This window comes from Perca flavescens, chromosome 4, assembly GCF_004354835.1.
Source record: "Perca flavescens isolate YP-PL-M2 chromosome 4, PFLA_1.0, whole genome shotgun sequence".
NCBI classification, from domain to species: Eukaryota; Metazoa; Chordata; class Actinopteri; order Perciformes; family Percidae; genus Perca; species Perca flavescens.
In genome coordinates, this window is record NC_041334.1 from 15,483,152 (window position 1) to 15,505,740 (window position 22,589).

Consider the following 22,589-nt stretch of genomic DNA (forward strand, 5'->3'; position numbering starts at 1 on the left):
CCGCTATTGGGGCTTAGTGCCGCCTAGGATGGTTGTAATTGATTTAAAGAAATACAAACAAACCAGTGTTGTTCCCCTATCCCAGAATAGATAGGTGGTGTAAAAGGGGGTAAGCTTCGCTTCAGTACTCAAACCTCCTATGGCGCCATTTTGACGCTACGAAGAGATCACCTCCCGTTAGCATTCCACTGACTAGCATACATTTTGGCGCCACTTTGACAGCGAATACTTTACATATGAAGTGTTTAAAGACTCTATTTGTCCATTGTTTATTTCTAAAGAAACACGACAATGTATAAAAGGCTCCATTACCTTGTACCTCATGTTATGGCTCCGTAGCAGACGTTTTTATAAAAATGCACGATTGTGTCATAACCAAGTGACTTACTGTCGCACAGTAGAGGAATTACCGTATAGTACAGGAGAAGCTGGCAGGCAGTTTCGACTTATGTTAGCTGTTTATGTTTAATTACTAATGTTAACTAGCATGTTAGTTATCAATAATTAGCCTGTGCCCATGTTATCTCCTTATACCATATACCTACACTCTCCGTCTCTGTAAGATTGGGAATGATTGAGATTTCTCTTGTCACAGCTACCAGAACACTTACAACTTTCAGACACGTTGCTCACGTCACATTTACGTTGTCTCTGTCAGTTGGAGGCTGCGCAGTAAAGCAAGTGATCACCGGAAAAGTGCTTCTAATAGCCTTCACTGGTCTCTGTCCAGAGCAACGGGCTCTGTTGGTCCATTTTATATATGTCAATGGTGGTGTAGCCAGACCATACTCTGTCGCTGACACAGAGCAGAGCTGTGGAGATAGGTCTGGCAATGCAAGACTATTTCTGTACAGACACTGATCAACAAAGCTCAACAGTCCCGCCCCTCCTCCAAGAGACCTTGGGTTCCGGAAGTAAATTTCCCATTCATTTCTCCCATTGATGTCTGGAAAAATCTGTACATAAAGGGCTAGATTTATCAAGCTGTTTGCGCCGGTTTCCAGGCGCTAATTGGTCGCAAAGACGGACGTAACCGATGCGGGCTATTGACAAACAGGGCGCACTTGGGTAAAATTGCAGATCGTCTGCCACATGAGCGAGAAGAGACAAGTTGCGCTTTCAATATGCGTTCGTGGGAGGGTCGTGGGGAAAGTGGGAGTTTCACCCGAAAAGGTGGGAGGATAAACGCAAAGTGCGCCTAATTATATATTCCGTGGTATTTACAAAGACTGTCAGTAAGAGCGCGTCTCTATTCTGCGGGGGAAATTCTCCGCCTCTTAAAAGCAGGTCTAAACCAGCCGCAATCGAGTTTCCTCGTAGACCTTTATGCCACTGGTGAAATGGCAACAGTAATGTGAGCAAGACGAAGACATATATAGGCGAGGCTGAAAATATTTTTAACACAAGAATCACACTTTGTCAGTGAACACAACATCATTTGGCGTTACAGATCAAGCAGCCATGCAATATTAGAGTTACTGGAAGAACTCAAAGATGAAATTGAATCTACGACTCAGCGTTCACATTCCATTCCAGCAGTTGTTAAACTCCTCGCTACATTACAAATATTGGCATCAGGATAATTTCAAACAGTCATAGCACCAGTACTGCTTTGCTACAGCGCAATTTACGGTGTAGTGGGCGGAGAAAGACGCTGATTGCCTGATGGGTGTCAGGGTTGATAAATACTACGCAAAATGTGGAAGCATAGCGTGCGCTATTACCGAACTCGCATAAACAGACGCAGCGCAAACTGCGCTAGTGTTAGTAAATCAGGCCCAAAGAGTTTTAGACCATGCCTTAGGCTAACCAGCTACGACGTGACTCATAAGCATACAACATGTCATTTCCGAGTGAAAAAACGAACAGAAAATCCCCAAAAAGTCAAAGGTACAAGACTGTGTACATATTTTCATAATCGAGCGAAGGAACTACTCATCCCATAAACCGCCGCGCACCACTGAATAAAAGAAGCTACGTTAGTTTAGCTAACAGCTAATTCGGCTAACCGCTAGCTGAGACAGCATGTGATAACTTTAAAAGACCCTTAAAATAAAACCTGAAAATAACCGTTAAAATAAATAACAGCTGTTACATCAGCTGTAGCCTGCTTTACCCAGTGTTTAGTTTGAGTCAACGTTACTTTAGACTGAATCAAGCTATAAGCTAGCGGTTAGCCGAATTAGCTGTTAGCTAAACTAACGTTAGCTTCCCGGTGGAGGCTAACGGCAGAAGCGTGGAACAGTAAATCCTCGTAAAACAGGATTATCATCTTGGGCATGCGCATGACGGATTGTGCAGGCAGCTCCCCCTCCTCACCAGCATGAGTTCCACCAATCAGAGGCATCACTGTGGGATTGTTCAGGATTGTGGGTAATGGAGTACCTATCCAAAACATCGCAAATAAAAGACATCTCAAAACAAGGTTGGTGCCCCATGAACATTTAGTATCTATATGAGCATATACAATCGCTTAGTCATGTCGTAGCTGGTTTTAAGTCTACCATCGACGGTTACGATTTTATGACTTATACTCCAATTGTCAATAGAGAAATTGCATTGTATTTTTACTTCCGGAACCCGCTGTGGGCGGGACTGTTGAGCTCTATATTTCACTGGAAGTTGATTTATATTTTTGTGGGCAGATAAATTAAACTGCCAAATTGCCTTCTAGCTGCATTATGCTTCTTTTTTTTAAACAGTTGTTGATTTCAAATAGAAATATATATATACAATAGAATGTGTTCATGTGTCTATAGTAAAATTAGATGAGAAAAAAGATTTTTACACTTTGCGCTTTTAATAGCTTTCTCTGGGCTGTGAGTGTGACATGTCAGGGCCTGCAGCTCACTAAAGGGGTGAAACCAGCTGAAAGACCATGTTGTGTTGGCCTTTGTCTGGAACAGTTGAGCTGCTTTGTAAATGAGAAGCTCTGAATGGCAGACTGCCATGCAAGAGTCTTTCAAAACCGTTTTGTTTTGTTCTTCTTTTTTTAGTGTCGGTGATTGTGAATGTGCCAGCAATACAAGCTGATTAAATCAAATTTAGTCCAGTTTGTTTGCAGGATAAGACCCTTCAGATTCATTTTCCCATTTTATAGTGGGTCCTGATAAGACCTCACATTTCGCAAAATAGTTTATTTGAACAAGATTCTAAAGATTTGCATGTACCATGTGCGTGTGTATGTGCTGGGAGTGGTAACTGTGTACATGACTGCAAACCTTTAATATACACTGCTGTAAACTGTGTTAACGCATGGTGTTGTTTTTAGCTGCCTGTTCAGAGGTGTGTGTGTGTGTGTGGGGGATTATCTGAGCGTGTCAGTGCACAACTGTGTCTGCAGTAATGGATTCACATGAAATGAAAGGGAGGATGGAAGCTGAAAATCTGGCTGCATGCTGTCTGGAAAAATTAACATGGGTTGCCATAGCAGCAGGCCATGAGGGACAGGTGTGCACATGTGATGCTGGGGAGTTAATTCACTGTGGATCAGGAGGAGGAGAGGCTGTATAGCTGGCTGATAGGATTCAGATTAGGATAAAAGCTTGGGTTCAACTTGGCTGTGACTGGGCCATTATGCACTTTGATTTTCATCGTAAACTTTTTGTAGTGACATGCCACTGTCTCTTGTAAATCCAAAATTTCACCAACTACTTTCATGATTGACGTTTAGTGTCTTGTTGTGGCTAATAGACCGGACAAACCAGAAATTTAGCTTCAGGAAACCAGAGATTTTGTGGGTGGTTGGTAAATTCACATCCTGTCCATAATAGCCTTGGCTTTAATGAGTAGATATAATTAGGCTTTGTGTCTAATTGGTTAGTATTTTTCAAGTTGTGTAAAATGTGGTTTTTATGCACTTTGAAGAGAATCAGATTTTTTTTTGACATGACTTGAAGGCAGGATACAATTTGGAAAACAAGTTAGACAGATAATGTGCCAATAAAGAGACTCAAACAAACAAAAGTCTGCAACCGTATCAGTAACCATAATGTTATTATTGAAATTGTATCGTAAATCAAACCCATCTTTACTTTCATTAGTGTTGACTCCACAGAAATTAAGTCTGGCCTGATCTGAGAGAACAACAAAAATAGAAGAGGTGTGTTAAATGTGTTTTGCTATTTTTGGTCATCAGTTTTCATCTCTCTTTCCAAAAGATGGCAGATTGTTTTAGAGCAATGTCTCGGTTACTGTGAACATCACAGACATTAAGAGTCAGTCCCTTGAATAGGAATTGGACTGGAAACAAATGTTGCGTCTGCCTTGTTGCAGTAAGTGTTTGTCATCGCCTCTTCTTGGCACTAAAGAGCCAGCACTTTACTATAAAAACCACAGCAGGGAACCCCCAAAAGCACCATGCAAGAGCCGATCTGAACATGAAAGTCAGTCTTGGCATATTTATGTCGCTGCCAGCAACAGTATCAGTTGCCAGTTTCACTTAATTATGATTACAAAAAATGAAAACCCACGCTTCAACTTCATGCAAAACTTAATGACTTAATAATTCACCTTCTTCTTGCCTATTAAAAAAGACATTCAGTGTCTCCTTTTGTTGATCTGAAAATATAGCCTCACTTTAGAGTGTACAACTGCTAAAATACTGAGGTGTGTGTTATTTGGTTTTCTTCCTGAGAGCCTGCCATTATATTTTCACTTAAGACAGGCCTTGTTTTTTGTCTGGAAAAGTGGGGTTTTTAAACCAAACAGCAGCTTGGTTCATTTAGCTAGTGCTCTCTTAATGCCTACGTACTTCATAAAGTATCTACAACCCTGATTTTGAATTGTATTTAAGTGAGGAAAGAGGGCGTAAGGCCTGCTGTTGCTCTATTGTTTTAGGTCGGAATGTGTTTCATGAATGTAAGCCAAAGTGGCAGCCAGTGAGAAGAATGTGGAAACTCTGGGATTTTCCAGGGCCTGGTGCTGCAAACCCATCAGGAACGTATTCTGTCCTCAACCGTGGGACATTGTGCAACAACACGCAGATGGAGTAAAAGGTCTACACACATTCAGGCCATTGCCACATATTGCATGTTGTATGATTGCATGTGTATATATGTGTGGGTGTAGGGGGCGGCGCAGTCATTCCAGTCCTTAATCCCAAGACCTTGAGTGGGAATAGCATTTAAATGAATTCCCCTGTGTTCCTCTTCTTCCAAGACATCTTTCTGTTCCTCATTAGGGGTTTCAGAAAGTTGTCAGGATTGAAAGGGTGGTTGTATCTGGTGTGCACCGATCCAGAATTCCCCCTCCTTTGCTGACAGGGGCTGAGAATCTCTTGCTACCTTATGATTCTGTGTGATCTTCTGTGAAAAGTGCTGCTACTATTAAATTACAAAACTGTTCTTGATGCATTTTGACTCATGTGGTTGGTTTTTATTACAGTTGATCTTATTTTATGACCACATTACAACTAGAGCTGGGCAATATATCGATATTATATCGATATTGTGATATGAGACTAGATATCGTCTTAGATTTTGGATATCGTAATATGGCATAAGTGTTGTCTTTTCCTGGTTTTAAAGGCTGCATTACAGTAAAGTGAGGTCATTTTCTGAACTTACCAGACTGTTGTAGCTGTTCTATTATTTGCTTTTATCCACTTAGTCATTATATCCACATTACTGGTGATTATTTTTATTAAAAATCTCATTGTGTAAATATTTTGTGAAAGCACCAATAGTCAACACTACAATATCGTTGCGGTATCGATATCGAGGTATTTGGTCAAAAATATCGTGATATTTGATTTTCTCCATATCACCCAGCCCCAATTACAACAGAATAATCATTAATATCCAATCATGAAAAGGGTCAAGTAAATATTTTTGTTGGGGTGTGTTGTGTCTTGGTTCTAATGTGAGTTACACTGAGCAAAAAGCCATCTTTTCATAAAGTTGCCAATGGGTAAGAGTACGCTGGGCCCTGCTCCTAACGCCCACGTTTCACCAAGTGAAATGAGTTAGTTCAAATCGTTTCCTGGTAGAGTTGTTAAAGATCAAGGAGGCAGCAGAAAGGCTTGGACCTACTGACTCACCATTAACTCCATAAAAAGTGTCACAGACAGTTGGTTCTACATGTTCATTCCTGAGGCGTTTCTAATATTAGACTAGCCTCAGGCTACTTCCGCTGAACCATTCTCCCACTCCCGACATGCTCCCACAATACAAGATTGATGTGCTGTGTCTTGGGCTTCGGGGCAGGTTATGAGCTCGGGATGTCTTTTTACCAACCGCACTAACAGGTGCTGACAGGCCACGTTGAAATCATTTGTAAGAAATGGTCAGACTGAAACTGCTTCAGCGGGCTTCTCTGTGCACCTTTTCAGCAAGCTTTTTATATTACATCCTGTCAACAAGGGGCACACAGGTGAAGGCAAAGCTACAAAACAAGCTCTTGTGCTTTTCAGGGCTCCTACTCTGAGCATGGACAGTTGTGAGCACACTTGAAATTAATATTCTGCTCATGGTTTGTAACACGTGTTAAAGGTCCCATGGCATGAAAATTTCACTTTATGAGGTTTTTTTTAACATTAATATGCATTCCCCCAGCCTGCCTATGGTCCCCCAGTGGCTAGAAATGGCGATAGGTGTAAACCGAGCCCTGGATATCCTGGTCTGCCTTTGAGAAAATGAAAGCTCAGATGAGCCGATCTGGAATCTTGCTCCTTATGAGGTCATAAGGAGCAAGGTTACCTCCCCTTTCTCTGCTTTGCCCACCCAGAGAATTTGGCCCACCCATGAGAGAGAGACATCATGGCTTTCAAACGAGCAAAGTGGCAGTTGGTCAAGGCCAGACCTCGACTCTCCACCTTGCCCCCCCCTTCTCTCCTCCTCAATAGCTACAGACACAGAAATGGCACATCCTAAGGAAAGCTCATTGTGGGACTGGCTCTAGTGGCTGTAATTCTGCACCAAGGCTCAATTTCGGGAAAGAGACTTCAGATGCAGTATTAGGGGACCACTACGGTGAAAAGCAATAAATAGTATTCATATTTGAGAAGCAGGAACCAGAGAGTGCTCTGCATTGATTAAACGGCTTTAACGATCAATGGATTACCAGAGTTGTTGCAGATAGATTTTCTGGTAAACGAATAACTTTCTTTCCGCACTATTGATTATTAATTACAGATTATCACATGCCATATGTACTGTACATCAAAATCTGAGTCCAAACTTTGAATTCCAAACTTGTTTTTGCTGGAATTAAAGGTTTAAATGCTATCTATGTCAATCTTCTTACAAAGTACAAAAAAAACACATGGCCTTCTGCTTTGAGTGTTTTCACTTTTTTCACGGTCTGTGGCCATATTAACAAACCGAGATGAGCAAAGAAAACATATCCTGTAAGACCCAATTTCCAAGGTGAATCTGCTGGCATGCAGTCAGTGGCTACTGATTTGAAAACAGCAGTGAGCTAAATTTGTGAATTTGTTCTTGTTCCAGCATACACGCCAATTCAGCCCCACTCCCTGGTTCAGCAGCACAAGCAGCAGCAGCAGTTTGTGGTCCATCAGAGTCAAGGTTCCCAGAGGACCGCGGGCCAGCTGCTGCAGACGGCCTCCATTCAACCATCACAGCACCCTGTCCCCGTACTGCCCAAACCTGCTCCACACCAGCCCTCCACGCCCAGCCAGCAGGCCACCATCTTCCATTCCACCATCAATCCCCACGCCCTCCACTCCTCCCTCAACCATGCCAAAGCTCAGCCCGTCCAGCTCACGGCCATCAACCTGCAAATACAGCCAACGGTGAGTACAGTTACACACCACGCTCTCCAAAACACAAAAGAGCATTTTAATTACTTAATAACACATACTGTTGCCAGCATCAACGACGAGGTTAAACCCATAAATAGTTTTTCAAGTCAATGGCTGTGTTTAGATTTAGTTTGGACACACTTGCCCGTGTTTGGACAGGTGCTGTTATTAACAGGGTCTCCCTAGAATCACTGTGTCCCAGTGTTTCTGAAGTGAAATAATGGTGCTAGAAAATGATTTAATGGCACAGTACTATTGTTCCAGCTTTAATGGAAAACGTAATCATTTTTTTTGAGCCCCTGACTTTTCCTCTAGCGCCACCATCAGGTCAAAATTCAATTTTGTCCAATACTTTTACGTTTATGACCAAATACCTGCAAAACTAATGACTTTCCCTTCAATCTGTGTCGCTAGCAACGCTGTCGACTTATAGTCTCGTTTGTATATGATTTACTATATTTGCAAATGCTTGGGCATTTGATACATATGTGAACATATGTTTGTTTTCCGAGATAAGCTTGTAACATTTGTCATACATCTATATAAGTATCTCTTCCTCAATAACATATCCTCTATTGTGTTTTCACAATTACACATATTTGATTGTTTTTGTTTTGTTTCTAATAGGACACAACTTTGTGTCCTACTTAACATCCTGACTTTTTGTGTTGCTCACATTCTTGATTTTTTTCAAGTGGTAACCAGCTAAACAAAAACTACTGTTCCAACAACACCCACCGAATCCATTTCTCCTCACTAACACATGCATGTTAAAAAAACACAGGAATCGTCTGAGTTTGGCATTCCTGGTGTAATATTTTCCCACTGGTGTGATATTTTCCAAGCCTAATGGTTTTCAGTTTTTGAGTCACTGACATTAAAAGTACCAACAGTCTCTGATCGTTCTTTTTATTACTGTCTCAGATGTACTTTCTTATGTTTTCCCCTCTTCCTGATGCACATTGTAGGCCTCTCGACTGGTTCAGGACAGTAAAGATAAGCCAACCTCTCTGGTGGTCAGAGAGACATGTCCAGCCCCTGCCACACAGCAGCAGCAACAAAAACAACAACAACAGCAGCAGCAGCAGCAGCAGCAGCAGCAGCAGCAAAAGCAGCAGCAGCCACAGCAGCAACCACAGCAGCAACCACAGCAGCAACAACAACAGCAACAACATCAGCAACAACATCAACAGCAGCAACCTGCGCCTTCGCCATCACAACCCACTAAACCTCTAGAGCAGCCCAAGGTTGCCCCAGCCACACCAGCTGTTCAGCCACAAGGTAATGGTGCTACATTACACTCTAACATTTAGTTACATGAACTCTTTAACCAGTTGGCCACTGGGACAAGAAGAAGCAGTTAAACAAACCGTCTAAAAGTAAAACTTTTCTTCATGGCACACAAAATGTAAAATTATTCCTGCTCTGCTCTTCTTAAAATGGCCAAACTTGTGGAAACCTTCAGTGGAGGAAAATAAAATCAATGCTGATGTTTACTTCAGAATGGTGTGTACTTCATAACATGTCTGCAGTACGTTTAGTTTCACTATTCTGTCTCTTATTGCTCCGTGTTTTGCTCTCCCTGTGATTTCCCTGAGCTGCGGCCAAAAAGCTCACATGGTACCCACAATTCACACAATGCTGTGTTGTGTACAAACATTTAAACCCACAACAAAAAAGCCCCAAACATCAGGACAATAATTCGGTAACTGTAATAATACCAGACTCATAATGGACCTTTTTTATTCATATAATTTTGTTGCCTGTAAATGATATTGGACATTTTGGCTATGACTATTCCACTGTGTTAAGCCTTTTTTTAAATTTTTTTTAAGATTATTTTGTTTTGCCATTTGTAGGCCTTTATTTGACAGGACAGCTTGGACTTGAAAGGGGAGAGAGAGGGGGAATGACATGCAGAAATGGGTTGCAGGTCGGAATTGAACCTGCGACGGTTGCGAGTTATAATGCAACCTAGTACAACACCAGCACTAACTGCAACCTTTCTGACAAGGTGTCAACAAATCCTGAACAGTATAAAGCAAGGCTCGACAGTAACTGTTGCCCGTTTGCCCTTGGCCACCAGATTAAGTCAATTGGCAACTGTTTCCTGGAAAAATTATTTCAAAAGAAGTCAATATGTAATGTGGTTGTCTCCGTAAATTTTAAACACTACGTACGCAACACAACATTTCAGCTGTTGTGCGACCGCTTTCCACATGTGTGTTTTGCCGTGAAAAGATACAGGCAACGCAATTTTCTCTTCACGTTACCGGCACATGTTAAAATCCGGTGCTAATATGGCACCGGTGCCCGGTATCTACCGGACGGAATAGCAACGCGGTTTTCGGTGCCTCATTACGGTGCCACTTAAATGTCTGCCCTGCTCTCTGATGCTCCATAACCCACGTTGGAGGCAACTGAAGCATTGCTGCATGTCACGCTAGTTAACACTAATGACACGTTACACAGCAGGTAACGTTAGCCTACCGTTAGATACAGTAGTAACTGGATTAAACACGGTTACAATGCTGACAGCTAAACGGTGTAAAAGTGTGACTGTATTTCACTGTAGAGGATTCCAACAGCAGGACGTACAACCGCCTGCCACTAAAGCTATGAGCTAAAAGACACAAACTAGCACTATGGTCACTGCTGCTGTGAAAATGTGGCATTTACTGGTAAACTGGTAAACCTTGTGGTGCATTCAAAGTTATTGTACCCTTTTCTCATCGGTTTTTGTTCTTTTAACAGCAATTTACTGGTGAAAGAAGTAATTATTGTTACATTTTTAATAATCATTTAAATTCCCCCCCCTTTTTTGTGCTGATCCAAAAATGGATCCGATCCGTGACTCAAAAACTGTGATCCGATCCGTGAGTTTTGTGATCCGTTGCACCCCATATTTCAGAGGGATGGGAAATGATATTGCAAGCCATTATCTCATTGTTTCATTATTAAAATGTGTGTTATAGTTACATACAAAATTAATTGCTCCAAATATAGGCAGTTTAAAACATTGCAACCATATTGTCAATTTTGGCAACCAAAAGCTGATGCCTGGTTGCCAAGCCAGCAACCACTTTAAAAAGCTAGCTTTGAGCCCTGGTATATAAAGAGGATTTATGTTGCATTGTCTGTAAATGTATTTTGATATTGCTGCATTTTGATGCTTATTGTGCACATTTTGTCAGGCAGGTGATTTGGATAAAAGGCATAAAGCATAAGTGATTTTTGCCAAACGGTCAGTAGTGCATGATCACGCAGCAGCTATAGGCTACTCTTCTTGCTACAAATATAACCAATTATTTGGGTGTATTTTTATAAATGTTGACTGATCAGTTTCTATAGTGATATTGCTCCTAAATGGCTGGAAATGGGGCTAATGCTGTGTTTCCTATAAAATGAAACATTCTGTAAACCACAAATTGCTGTTTATGGGCAGCGAGTTGGGTGTGATGCTCACAACCAGAGCAGGAAACTATTTTTGTAATCATTTGCTGCAGGGGCTGATGACAGGCCCAAAGTTTTTTTTACTTTGGGACAATTTAACAAAAGCTGTTTTTCAGTCAAAGTGGCTTATTGATCATACAACGTTTACAGCTACAAAGATTATCTGTACTAAACTTCCGCCCTGCTCTTTGCTAACAGATGTTCAGACACACTGTCCCTTCTTTTTCAAGTATTGAAATGGAAGTGTGTAAATGGAGTAGCGGGCAGTAACTTGGACCCTGACATATCTCCCTATGTCCCTGCTGGAAACATGCAGCTATTGTCCTGCCTTAATTTGTCGCTTTAATTGATTGCAGATTAAGCGGTTTAGTCGATGGGACTAAAATGATTCTTTTTTTGGTCAGTATTAAGCCGAATCTAGAGACCAATCTTCTCTCTGCTTCCCGGGTGAAGCACGTTGTCACGCAGCAGCCTGCTGAGGATCAGAGATCCTAACGTTGGCTGCTGTGGGAGGAAACACGGAGGCGGACCCTGATGTTAGAAGCTTTTCTTTTACGGCAATGAAAGCGGCGCTGCTGCTTGAATGCGATCGTAGTCACAAACAGCAGCGGCTCCTGGTCAGTGCTTGTGTGTGCATGTGTATGTGTGTGTATCTGTCGGATCATTGCAACAACAAACGCGAGCAAACCGCACGTGTTTTCTCTGCTAACAGCGGAAGTGGGTAAGAAAGCTAATGTAAGACTAGTGACTTTAAACGTGACTGAGCCACGGCGACTTGATGTTTACTTTTGCTTCGTGGGGCTTTAGTGAAAAGCGAGACGTTGTTGTTGTTGTGATGGTAAGAGTGATGCGTTAGGGTTTGTTCAGACCAGACAAGTAATTTTAATAAACAGCTGGCTGGTGGATATGACTGCGTACTATTTTTATATGTAGCGTCAGGTGGCTATATGCTGTCTGGTAAATCTACTAAAAAATAATAAAAGTGAGTGTACCGAGTTAAGGTGGATTTACCCTCTTCTGCTTGTGTAAGTTTCTTTACTGCGACTTGGATTGCTATGATGATTAATCACATTTTTGGTTAATCTGCTGATTGGTTTGCGGATTAATTGTTTGACCTATAAAATGTCACAACATACTGAAAAATGCTCATTACAGATTCCTGAAGCCCAAGGTGATTTTTAAATGAATTGTTTTTGTCCAACTAACAGTCTAAAACTCCAAAATATACAGTTAACTATCACATATGATGAGGAAAAGCAGAAACTATTTTACGTTTTAGAAGCTGGAATCAGAAACTGTTTGGTATTTTTGATTTTAAAGGTGCTGTATATGACATTAATTTAAAGATGTCCGTGTACACTGCTCTCACCTCTGACCACCAGTCCAAAATTCAGTTCAAGATCACATATGCATGGGAAAGCATCACCTTTTCACATCGGAGAAGCTGTAATGTTTGGCACTTTATCTTGAAAAATTAAAAGTTGATTAATAAATTCTAATTTCATTCAGACTCAGTCCTCCAGCGACCAGCTCCTACAGAGTAGCCTACATGCTCTCATACATTAACTGGATGGTGTTGTATTCATGTCTTGGTCAGCAGTAGGGGGCTCAGCCAAGAGGCCGAGTGCTGCACCTGGGACCCCGCCTCCAGCCATGACCTCAGGAAATGAGAACGAGGCGCCCACTGTGACGGGCAGCACGCCGCAGAACGGAGAGAACAAACCGCCCCAGGCCATCGTCAAGCCCCAGGTCCTCACACATGTCATCGAAGGCTTTGTCATCCAGGAGGGAGCGGAGCCATTCCCCGTGTGTGTAAGTGTCCCGATTTCAGCCTCCCTATCAGCAAGACGCGGTAAACAACCCAGAGCCAACACTCTAGTGTACTCGTCTGCAGGGAGCTGTCAGCAGACACACACAAAGCCCTCTGTTACTACTACTACTACTACTACTACTACTACTACTACTACTACTACTAGTGACAGCTCACAGCTTCTGTGTGATTCAATCAGTCATTAATTTTAGTGAGACTGTAGCTGAAGGAGAACAGATGGATGAAGGTGTGTGTAATGAGCTGCAGCCGCTCAATTATCTCAAGGCATAATGGTCCCTTATTTTATCTGTGTCATCTCCCTTAAAATGTTATTTGTTATTTTTTAATCTGGTTTATCTATACACATGTTGACATGTGTATAATCCATCTTTATTATATTCACTAAAACAAAATCTTACTGTGTGGATGAACAGCCTTTTGTTTATGTGCAAGGTAATGACTTGGGCTTGTGTTTATTTCTAGGCTTGGGGCTCACTGCCTCCTACTGGACATTTGTTGTAAATGCTCAGTATAGTTACATGCATATAGGCCTGAACACACAAATAATTAATGCTGTCATAAAGCATGGAAGAATGCAGTATCTACATTGCAAAGGAATTGATATGGTACTTTCAACTAGGGCTTATTACTTATTTGTATTGTTTATTTTTTTTTCTATTACAGGATTAGGTGTTTAGGTGACCTCTTCAAATAACTTGTTTTGTCTGACCAACAATCCAAAACCCTTTTTATAGGGGTATATATTCAGAACATTAATATATTCAGAACATTAATATAGCAGCAAACAAATATTAGTTATGTAAAGATATAGTGGAGTATGGCGTCCTGAGCAGAGAATGAAGCCACACCCCCTCTGCGTTGTAATCCGAGCTTCACTGTTCTTTGTGTTAACAGCCGGCTGAACTGCGCGTGTGTGTTAGTGCATGTAGCCTTGAAAAAAACGTAGGTATTTCACCTATTGGGGAGCCGAGCCGTGTGGACGCAATCCCACGTTTTCTTTTCTTCAGTATTTCGAGTACAGCCCTTCTTACTTTGCAACAATGTCGCAGTAATCGCAGCTATTGTTTCTCATTCTTGGAGCATGTCACCGTTTTTATTTTGGTAGATTTCTAAATATTATCATCCTGTCACCAGGTGGAGCGTCTGCCCATTCTTATCGACAGCCCAAGGAAGCTGGATCATCAGCTCTCCTCAGACCCCGACAAAACCCCCGTCAGCAACGCAGCAAACACCGACTCTGAGCCTGAGGACCTGAACCAGTCAGGTGAGACCAAAAGTATTTGACAAGTACAAAATGTTGTGTAAATCAGTGGTGTAGCACTGTGCTGGTGCTCATTAAACTCCCGATGCACTGAACCCACCTTTTTCTGGGGCTTGTGAAAATTGTATTTATCGTTTTAGAAGGTGTATGAAATTGGGACATTACAATGCATCAACCTCATAATGACGGACACATTCTTAACACACAGTTACTGCAGTAGGGTTACTGGTGTTGTGGACAGATACAGACTTAACACTGCTGGGATAAATGAGCTGGTGCTGCACTTGCTGTTCTCCGTGTCGACACAGAAAAGGCTCCCTTCAGCGTAATTACATGCTTCGGCATCTCTTCACCAAATCACTTAACCTGTGCATGTCTTTTTTTTTTTTTTTCCCAGACACAAACCAACCTGCTAAATTATGTAGCTCTTCCAGTAGTATTTTTTTGTTTTTTAAAAGAGTTAAAAATTAGCACTATCCACCAGCCAAATGCTGGTAAAATATGCAAGTGGCTGGCAGATTTGCTTCACTCACCAGCCAAAAAACAATGGTAAACTATTAAGTGACTGGTAAAGTTTGAACGTTAACTAGCCATAGGGCTGCACGATATTTTGTTTCATCGTCTACATCGCGATGTGCGCGTGCGCGATAGTCACATCCCAGGACGTTGCGATGTTGAGGCTACAACTTATTTGCTGCTTGATACAAAAGTAAACGTTCACTGTTCTCCTTTTTACATGATTGTTACCGGCTGACCCTTCTCCTTTTAAGACAGGTGGTCATGTGGGCAACGTGTGGATGTGACGTAACGTTAGTCCGATGGGGTTTGTTATGGGAAGTGAGGCTACTTCGGTACTTTTGTGTAGAAAAGTACCGTAAGCGGCAGCTGCCGCTGACCCAGTTATGCGCAGGCTTTTCCATGGGTAGTGAAGCTACAGTAGTCCGTTTTTTATGTTCGCTGCAAAGACAAACTAAATCACCTGATTAATACAACGTAATCACGACACATCCTGGCCATTTTTTACCGCAGAAAGCTGCTACCAGCCAGGCTAAAGCTAATATAGTTAGCCTAAAGAAACCCTGGGTCTGTCCCAACCAACGTTACGTTAATATCGGAGCCGCAACGCTGGAAACTCAACACTAATCTACAACAGCAGTCTGTGTCTGATATAACGTAATTTACACCGACTTAAGTGTTCTTGGATGCACAGTTTGTTGCTAGTGCGTAACATGCATGCACAGCGAGCTACCAATCACAATCAATGTTGATCAGTTTGTCATACAACCAAAGCAAGCCCTGCTAGTCGACCACAGTCTGAAATTTAGAGGATGCATTATTAATATCATTCACTTTAGCCTGGATTAATAGTAGCCTATTGAATACAGTGGTGTCATGTCAGTCAATCAGTGTATTTCTACCTTAATTCCCTCTCCAAAAGAAGAGTAGTCCCAGCGCTTACTTTCTTTTGGTGTTTTGTAAAGCATTAAAGTTCAACAAATTTGTATTTACATTTTTATTTTCTATGTAGATGTACTCTCCTACAAAATCACCCTAGTAGTCAAGAATGATTTATTATTTCCAAATAGAGCTATTCATGTCATCTTGTAAAAATGTCTTTTTTCATATCGCAATATATATAGCAGGAAAAAAAAATATCGCAATGTCAGTTTTTTTCCAATATCGTGCAGCCCTAACTAGCCATTTGACTCGTGGACGAAAACATTGATTTTGAACCCTGCTCTAGATGCTAAAAGTTTGTCGTTAAAGAAATGTAACTTAAGTCCTCTCTTTCTGGAACATTCTCTCTCACACACCCTCTCAATACTTTTATCATTAACACGTTCAGTTTCACAGTAAAGGCCTATTTCTCGCCTTCACAATAAAGTGAAACATATGGAGGAAGTGGCACTAGCTTTACCCACGTTAGTTGGCCGCTGTGAATAAACAAATCAGAACCGAAAACTTTATTTCATGTGGATCATTGACGTTTGGATTGTACCTGATCTGTTTAAGGCCTTGTTCAGACTGACTTAAGCCTCGTTAATTTTACTGTCTGTCGATGCAGTGGGGTACCAACTAGGGGTGGGATCGGGCCGAATCTTTCTGTCCGGGCCGCGTCCGACAGAACCGTGACTGAACCTGGCTCGAGCCCGACAGGCATCAAAAGATTTATGTCTGAGCCCAACCACTATGTGGAAATACTTCCACACAGTAGACTTTCCTTCATTTTCGGTGGTTTTAAAATCTCCTGAGGCCAACTTCTTTTTAACATCTTCCATCGTTGCGCTCTGAGCGCTCAATGCGCTGCGGCATGCAGTCTGCCTGATATGCACGTGTTTCTGTTAGGTTAATATTTTAAATTTATTTTAATCACAAAAACAAACATTTGCATCAAGTGAAACAGGCCCATTACATAATAAGCTGTTTAAAATTTGAAATGTCCAATGCCTTAGGCTACCGCGTTGATGTGACCGTCCGAGCCCGGCCCGAACCCGGCCATCATTTCTAAATATCCGTCCGAACCCGGCTCGATGGGACCCATTGGGCTCGGGTCGGGTATCCCAGCCTTAGTACAAACGCAGCGGGTTCTGGCTAAGCAACGCAGGGTTGTCTCGCAAAAACGTTGGCTCAAGCTTTTCTGCAACGTTGTTCGGCAATGTGCTTGGCCAGTCACTTACCTGCAAGCCCACCTTCCTGGTAATTACTTTGTAACGTGAACGCCATATTTCTACTGCTTACTTAGTGAACGTAGTGACAAAAAATAAGCTACGGTAATTGCTCCCACAACTTTCCAGAGTTGCGCACGGCATGGCAGCAGCAATAACGATGCCAACATACCACATATAAAAACAGTCCCAGTTAACCATTAGGGCTGTACCGAATAGGTCAAAGCATCATTCACAACATTGACATTCTAAATCAACAGTCAATTCTTTTGCCTCTGAAGAACGAGCTGTGCTGAGCCACTGCCCGCTCTCACTGAGGCAGAGAGAGACGGCTAGAAAAAACAGTATGTAGCCAGCATATTTTCACATCTAACTCTGTGAATTAAAGACAAACTTTGCCGATTTTCAACCAGCTCTGTGTCACTGTACATGCCGGCAAAACTCTGGCGCTCTGAAAACTCAACTGGCAAAGTTTTGCCAGCCTGTGAGCAGGCAGAGCTCAGTCCATGCACAGCGGCAGAGGTGGGAGATTGGGTGCCATTTCAAAGAGAAAATGTCTAATTTCAGAAGAAAAACTAATATTTAGTGTCTGTCTGGTTTCCCTTCCTGCAGAAAAAGAGCAAGAACCCAAGCTGACATGTGAATACTGTGGCTGGGTCGACTTTGCCTACACGTTCAAAGGCTCAAAGAGATTCTGCTCCATGGTTTGTGCAAAGAGGCAAGTCACCTCCAGTTTTATACTTCTTCTCATAATGTCTTTAAACAAATATACTATGTGAATAAAGGAAAAGCTATAATAAGACCTTTTGTGGACAGGTACAACGTGGGCTGTACGAAGCGGATAGGCCTTTTCCATCCAGAGAGGAGTAAACCAACAAATCGCTGGCGTAGAAGATCTCAGGGCCGCTCTAGTATAGAGGCGAAGAAGCAGGTACACACACACACACACACACACACACACACACACACACACACACACACACACACACACACACACACACACACACACACACACACACTCCTTCACTGCTGTAAAACTTCCTCATCCACAATTTACCACCCATCAGGTTTATTCCACTGCCCGTTTTATGCCCTGCACTTTTCACGCCTCATGCTTTTTAATGAACTTTAGCATCAATTGTGTCGGTGCCCGATTATCTCCTTCCATCAGGAGTCATTAAGTACTTTATGATCTTAGTAACATTTATTGGTAACCAGTAGGAACAGAGAGTTATTAGTAGAGATTTTCTGCCTACCGCACAAGTTACATAGACATCAAAAGCAATTGGATTTGCTTTTTATCGGAGACTAACTTTGTACTTCTAGATATCCTGTGACATGACTTCCCCCGTCTTGAAATACTGAAACTTGTAATGACCACAATAGTGTTACATTTTTACATTAGAGACAAGTAGTTTAGATGACACTGAATAATGATAGTGATAAGGATTTTTTTGTTTTTGGCTGGAGAGATTCTTTTTACGGTTTTATAGCCAAAATGTTTTGAGTTATGTAATGCCATAAGGTTTGGATCTTGAACCTCCATTGGGGGGTGCTTTTGTTTCATGTTTGGACCAGGAAGTGAGTTTTATAGTCCCGAGGGTTCAGCACCTGACAAAGTAATTGTCAAGGCATTGGTATTGATCCAGCAACCCTATCAAACTCCCGCAGGTATATTCTACTCGTTTTGAAGCTAGTGTACAGTATAAATCTTACTTATTGCCCCTTTAATCTTTGCTGTGTCTAATACAATGTCCCAGCAGTGTTTTACTGATGAGCCAATCATTTCTCAAATGCCGAGCCTTGACGTCACGCCTGACTATTCTCCTCTTCAGAAGCTGTCCCCCTCACCGCAGCAGACTCAGGGGGGTTCTGTGTCCTCACCGCATCCCTCACAGCCCAGTCAGGAGGAGTCCAGCCCGTGTTCGGACATGTCCAGCTACGAGGAGCCGGCATCTCCCCTTTCGGCAGCCAGCTCTGGATCCCTGGCCCCTGCTCCGGCCCCAGCTCAGGTCCCCGTCCACCGGCATCCCAGCAGGGCCTCGGACCAGGAGGGCTGTGCTGTTAGAGACGCACCTTCACTCTGTCAGCGCTTCTTACCCAACGACCCCACCAAGTGGAATGTGGAAGAAGTTTACGAGTTCATTCGTTCATTGCCAGGTCAGAGGAGTAAACGCAGACCCCTGTTTGTTCAAGAAACGCACTCCTAAAGCATGACATACAGACTCTGTTGCTTAGAATCCTGTTTTTAGTGTGACTAACTTGTACTTCTTCTTCTGCTGTTCATGCAGGTTGTCAGGAGATAGCAGACGAGTTTCGCTCTCAGGAGATCGATGGACAGGCCTTGCTACTGTTAAAGGAGGACCATCTCATGAGCACCATGAACATTAAACTGGGACCTGCACTCAAAATCTTTGCACGCATCAACATGCTCAAAGACTCTTAGCAGTGCATTGATCTTAGTGCATCTATTTGTGTGTGTGTGTGTGGGTGTGTCAGTTTGTAAGTGTGTGAGAGAAGAACAGTGTAAAACTAAATGATAACAGACTGACTGCACTACGACCTCGCCTTCTCCCTACTACTGAACTGGTTCCTTTAAATCTTACTTTAGCTTGCTCTCATATTCACTTGCATCTGCTTAATAGCCATGTGGTATACCATGGTTATATTGGATGGTATATTAGAGTTGAAGCTCGAGCAAAAACACCCAGCAAGTTAAAAGATCGCCTAACTAAGCTGCCCATCAGAAAGCTACAAATCGCCTTTTCCTCTGCAAAGAAAAAATAAATGGAGCCAATACAGCAGCATTGCTTTCCTTGACCTGAGACATGCTGCGTTGTGTACTTATTTTGTATATTACGATCTGATCATAATGAGGGCAGAATTGCAATTACTGCTACAACTGCAAGCAGTTATGACAGGGTCCAAGCCTCCTGATGCAAGTCGCAAAAACACGTTTGACATCATTAAAGCGCCACCTAGTGGTCCATATGTGTAATTTTTGGTATGTGAGGTCCATGAATCTACATGTACGCTGTAAATTTGAAGTTGCTCACGTTAGTGTAAGTGGTGAATCCAAACCTGGGTCCCATAGGCCACGCCCACTTTGACGAATCAGTACCCCACTGTAGGCGTGGCCTCAGGAGTGGCCCTAAATGGTACCCTCAAAATTTCGTAAAAATCGGATGAACCGTTCATGAGATATAAACTTTTGTGACTTGTAGCGCCCTCTAGTGGCCCAAGTTTAGTAATATTTGGTGGGGAGCCCCAGAGAGTCATGGAAAACAAGAATCTAAAGTTTATTTTGGTAGAGATATGGCAAAGTTCATGTTTTCGTAGCTAGCTACACAAATTTGTTGGTAATTTTTCCGCAAAATGGGCGTGGCCTATATCAGGAGATTAAGCTGAATTCGGGAAATGCGTGGATATGTGTATTTTTAATGTGCGATGTACGGTTTGGGAGTTATAAGGCCAAACGTGTTTTGTTCTGCTATAGCGCCACCTAGTGGCAGTTGCAGGGATCTGGACCAGTCCTGAAAACAGCCCCCTCGGGCTAGGACCCCTAATAATGCGGTATTTATTACCAGGTGTAGATGCAAAGGTCATTATTAAATGGCATTGTCCAGAAACACACATATAACACAAAAGCAGGTGTAAATGGGGTCTCTGATTTTTGCTGGGGGAAAAAAAACTGGAGAAGTTAAAGGGAAAAACGGAGAAGAAAGTTGAAAGAAAAAGTTGTGCCAAAGTGCACTACCTGCTCAGTTGTGCCTGGGTTGGGTTGGGTCATACTGCAACACAGTCCTTACTGAATTAAGGCATTGAGACAAACGTGATTGATGTCTAAATTAATTATTATTAGAGATGTTTTTTTGTACAGCTTTGTCAGTGTGTGAATGGAAGAGAGACCTTTCTCTTTGTATGTGTGACTGGGAACAGAAAATGTCATTCATTCATTTTCTCATTTCTAATTAAGTAGATGCTCCTTTTGCCTTTTCTCACAAAACCCACCGCTCTCGAATACAAAGCTTGAATGCAGAGAAATCGTTTACACAGTTCTTTTGTGACATCGATTACGCTTTCATGAATTTCTCGCCAGTTGTTCTCCTGTAGATTTAAACTGCATACAAATGATTTTTCACCGCTTTTTCAAAATGATCGACTAAATAGGATATTGATTTCTTGTCTCCGTTTCATAGGAGGACAATAAGTTTTCTGAGGAACAATTTGGGTGTGCTTCTCTCTTCACACAGTCCGGCTTTTGGCACTTATTTTCCTTTTGCTTTAAGGAGACGCTACACCTAAAGGGAAACTGGCATTTGTGCAGCAATGCCAACACGTTTATATGTACATAGCAGCTAAAGTGAGAAGAAAGTTCTAAGTGTGAAGCTGGTGTTTTTTTGTTTTTTTTTAAGTTATCCTTGTAATTTTAAAACAAATGTAATGTTCAATATTTTGAAATATGCAAATGTATAAATACCAGTTTATCGTTTTGTTTTTCCTAACAAAATATGTTCAAAACTATTTGTTTCTGATGGAAGGTCAACCTTTATAAGATAAGGCTTTGTCAAATGCTTGTATTTATCAAAACTGTTTGTTACACAACCTTTTACAATTATAAATAATTTGCAATACAGTTCTGTCTTAGGCCATTTTTGTTATTATTTTTCATTATTTACCTTTTATTTAACCAGGAACACTCGGTGTGATTAAAAATCTCTTTTTCAGGAGTATCCTTGCCAAGACAGGCAGCAGTACAACCACACATACACACAAACACAAAATACAGTAAAACACTAAAAACATAAAACAACTGAAACAGCAAATCCATCAAAGTCAACCAGAATCCTAAACACATCAGACAAAACATCTACCGCCAGATGTGGCTGCCTCCAAGTCAATCAACATCCTCTTAAAAGCGACCAATGAGACCAGCTCATTAAGTTTCATGGATTTCTGGAACTTGTTCCATGTAGAGGGAGGAGCAAACTTCAACACCTTTTTTCCCCAGCTCAGTTCTAACGTTTGGAACGGACAGAAAAAGATAATGGGAACGAAGATTGTAAGTCCCGGTACTATTTACACTGATATACGTCAGAACGTAGGATGGAAGTAGACCTAAAATAGCCTTGTACTGTATATAAAGATATGCCAGCGTTTAAGTCTCCATGTTGATAGAGAAGGCCATCCAACACGTTCATACAGTTCACAATGATGAGTGACTGCTTTAAGACCAGTGATGAACCTCAGACATCCATGGTATACAGTTACTGCAATTACTGTGCATAATAATAATCCTATAGGGCTTTCGCCGACCAATGTTGTTGTTGCTCGGACCCTAGCTCGTTTCTTTAAAGCCCTCTGGTATCTAGTACAATGGTATTGTTTGTGATGACTTTCATCATAGATATATCAATGACTTTCCATCCTCAGCATATCTCTAGCTGTGTTCGAAATCGTTCCCTGTCACGGAAATGGTACACTATATTCGATGCCTTCTCGAAGTTCCTGTTTTATAGGAAACGCGACATTTCCAGCTGTTCACACATAATTGTCATTATACGTGACCCATTTATACACACACACCGACCGCTTTCCGTTTTGTTTCCACTGAAC

The 22,589-nt window shown here is 41.9% G+C and overlaps 1 protein-coding gene across 1 annotated transcript in view; it reads left to right on the top strand.

Annotated features, from left to right (window-relative positions):
* phc2b (polyhomeotic homolog 2b (Drosophila)) overlaps positions 1–21,609 on the top strand; it is a 41,179-nt gene extending 19,570 nt beyond the window's left edge. Inside the window, exons 8-15 of the mRNA XM_028576408.1 lie at positions 7,449–7,753; positions 8,893–9,043; positions 12,816–13,027; positions 14,181–14,310; positions 17,586–17,691; positions 17,790–17,904; positions 18,809–19,133; positions 19,265–21,609. Coding sequence (XP_028432209.1) covers positions 7,449–7,753; positions 8,893–9,043; positions 12,816–13,027; positions 14,181–14,310; positions 17,586–17,691; positions 17,790–17,904; positions 18,809–19,133; positions 19,265–19,419 — 1,499 coding nt within the window. The 3' untranslated portion in view covers positions 19,420–21,609. The remainder of the gene's footprint in view (positions 1–7,448; positions 7,754–8,892; positions 9,044–12,815; positions 13,028–14,180; positions 14,311–17,585; positions 17,692–17,789; positions 17,905–18,808; positions 19,134–19,264) is intronic.
* The last annotated feature ends 980 nt before the right edge of the window (positions 21,610–22,589 follow it).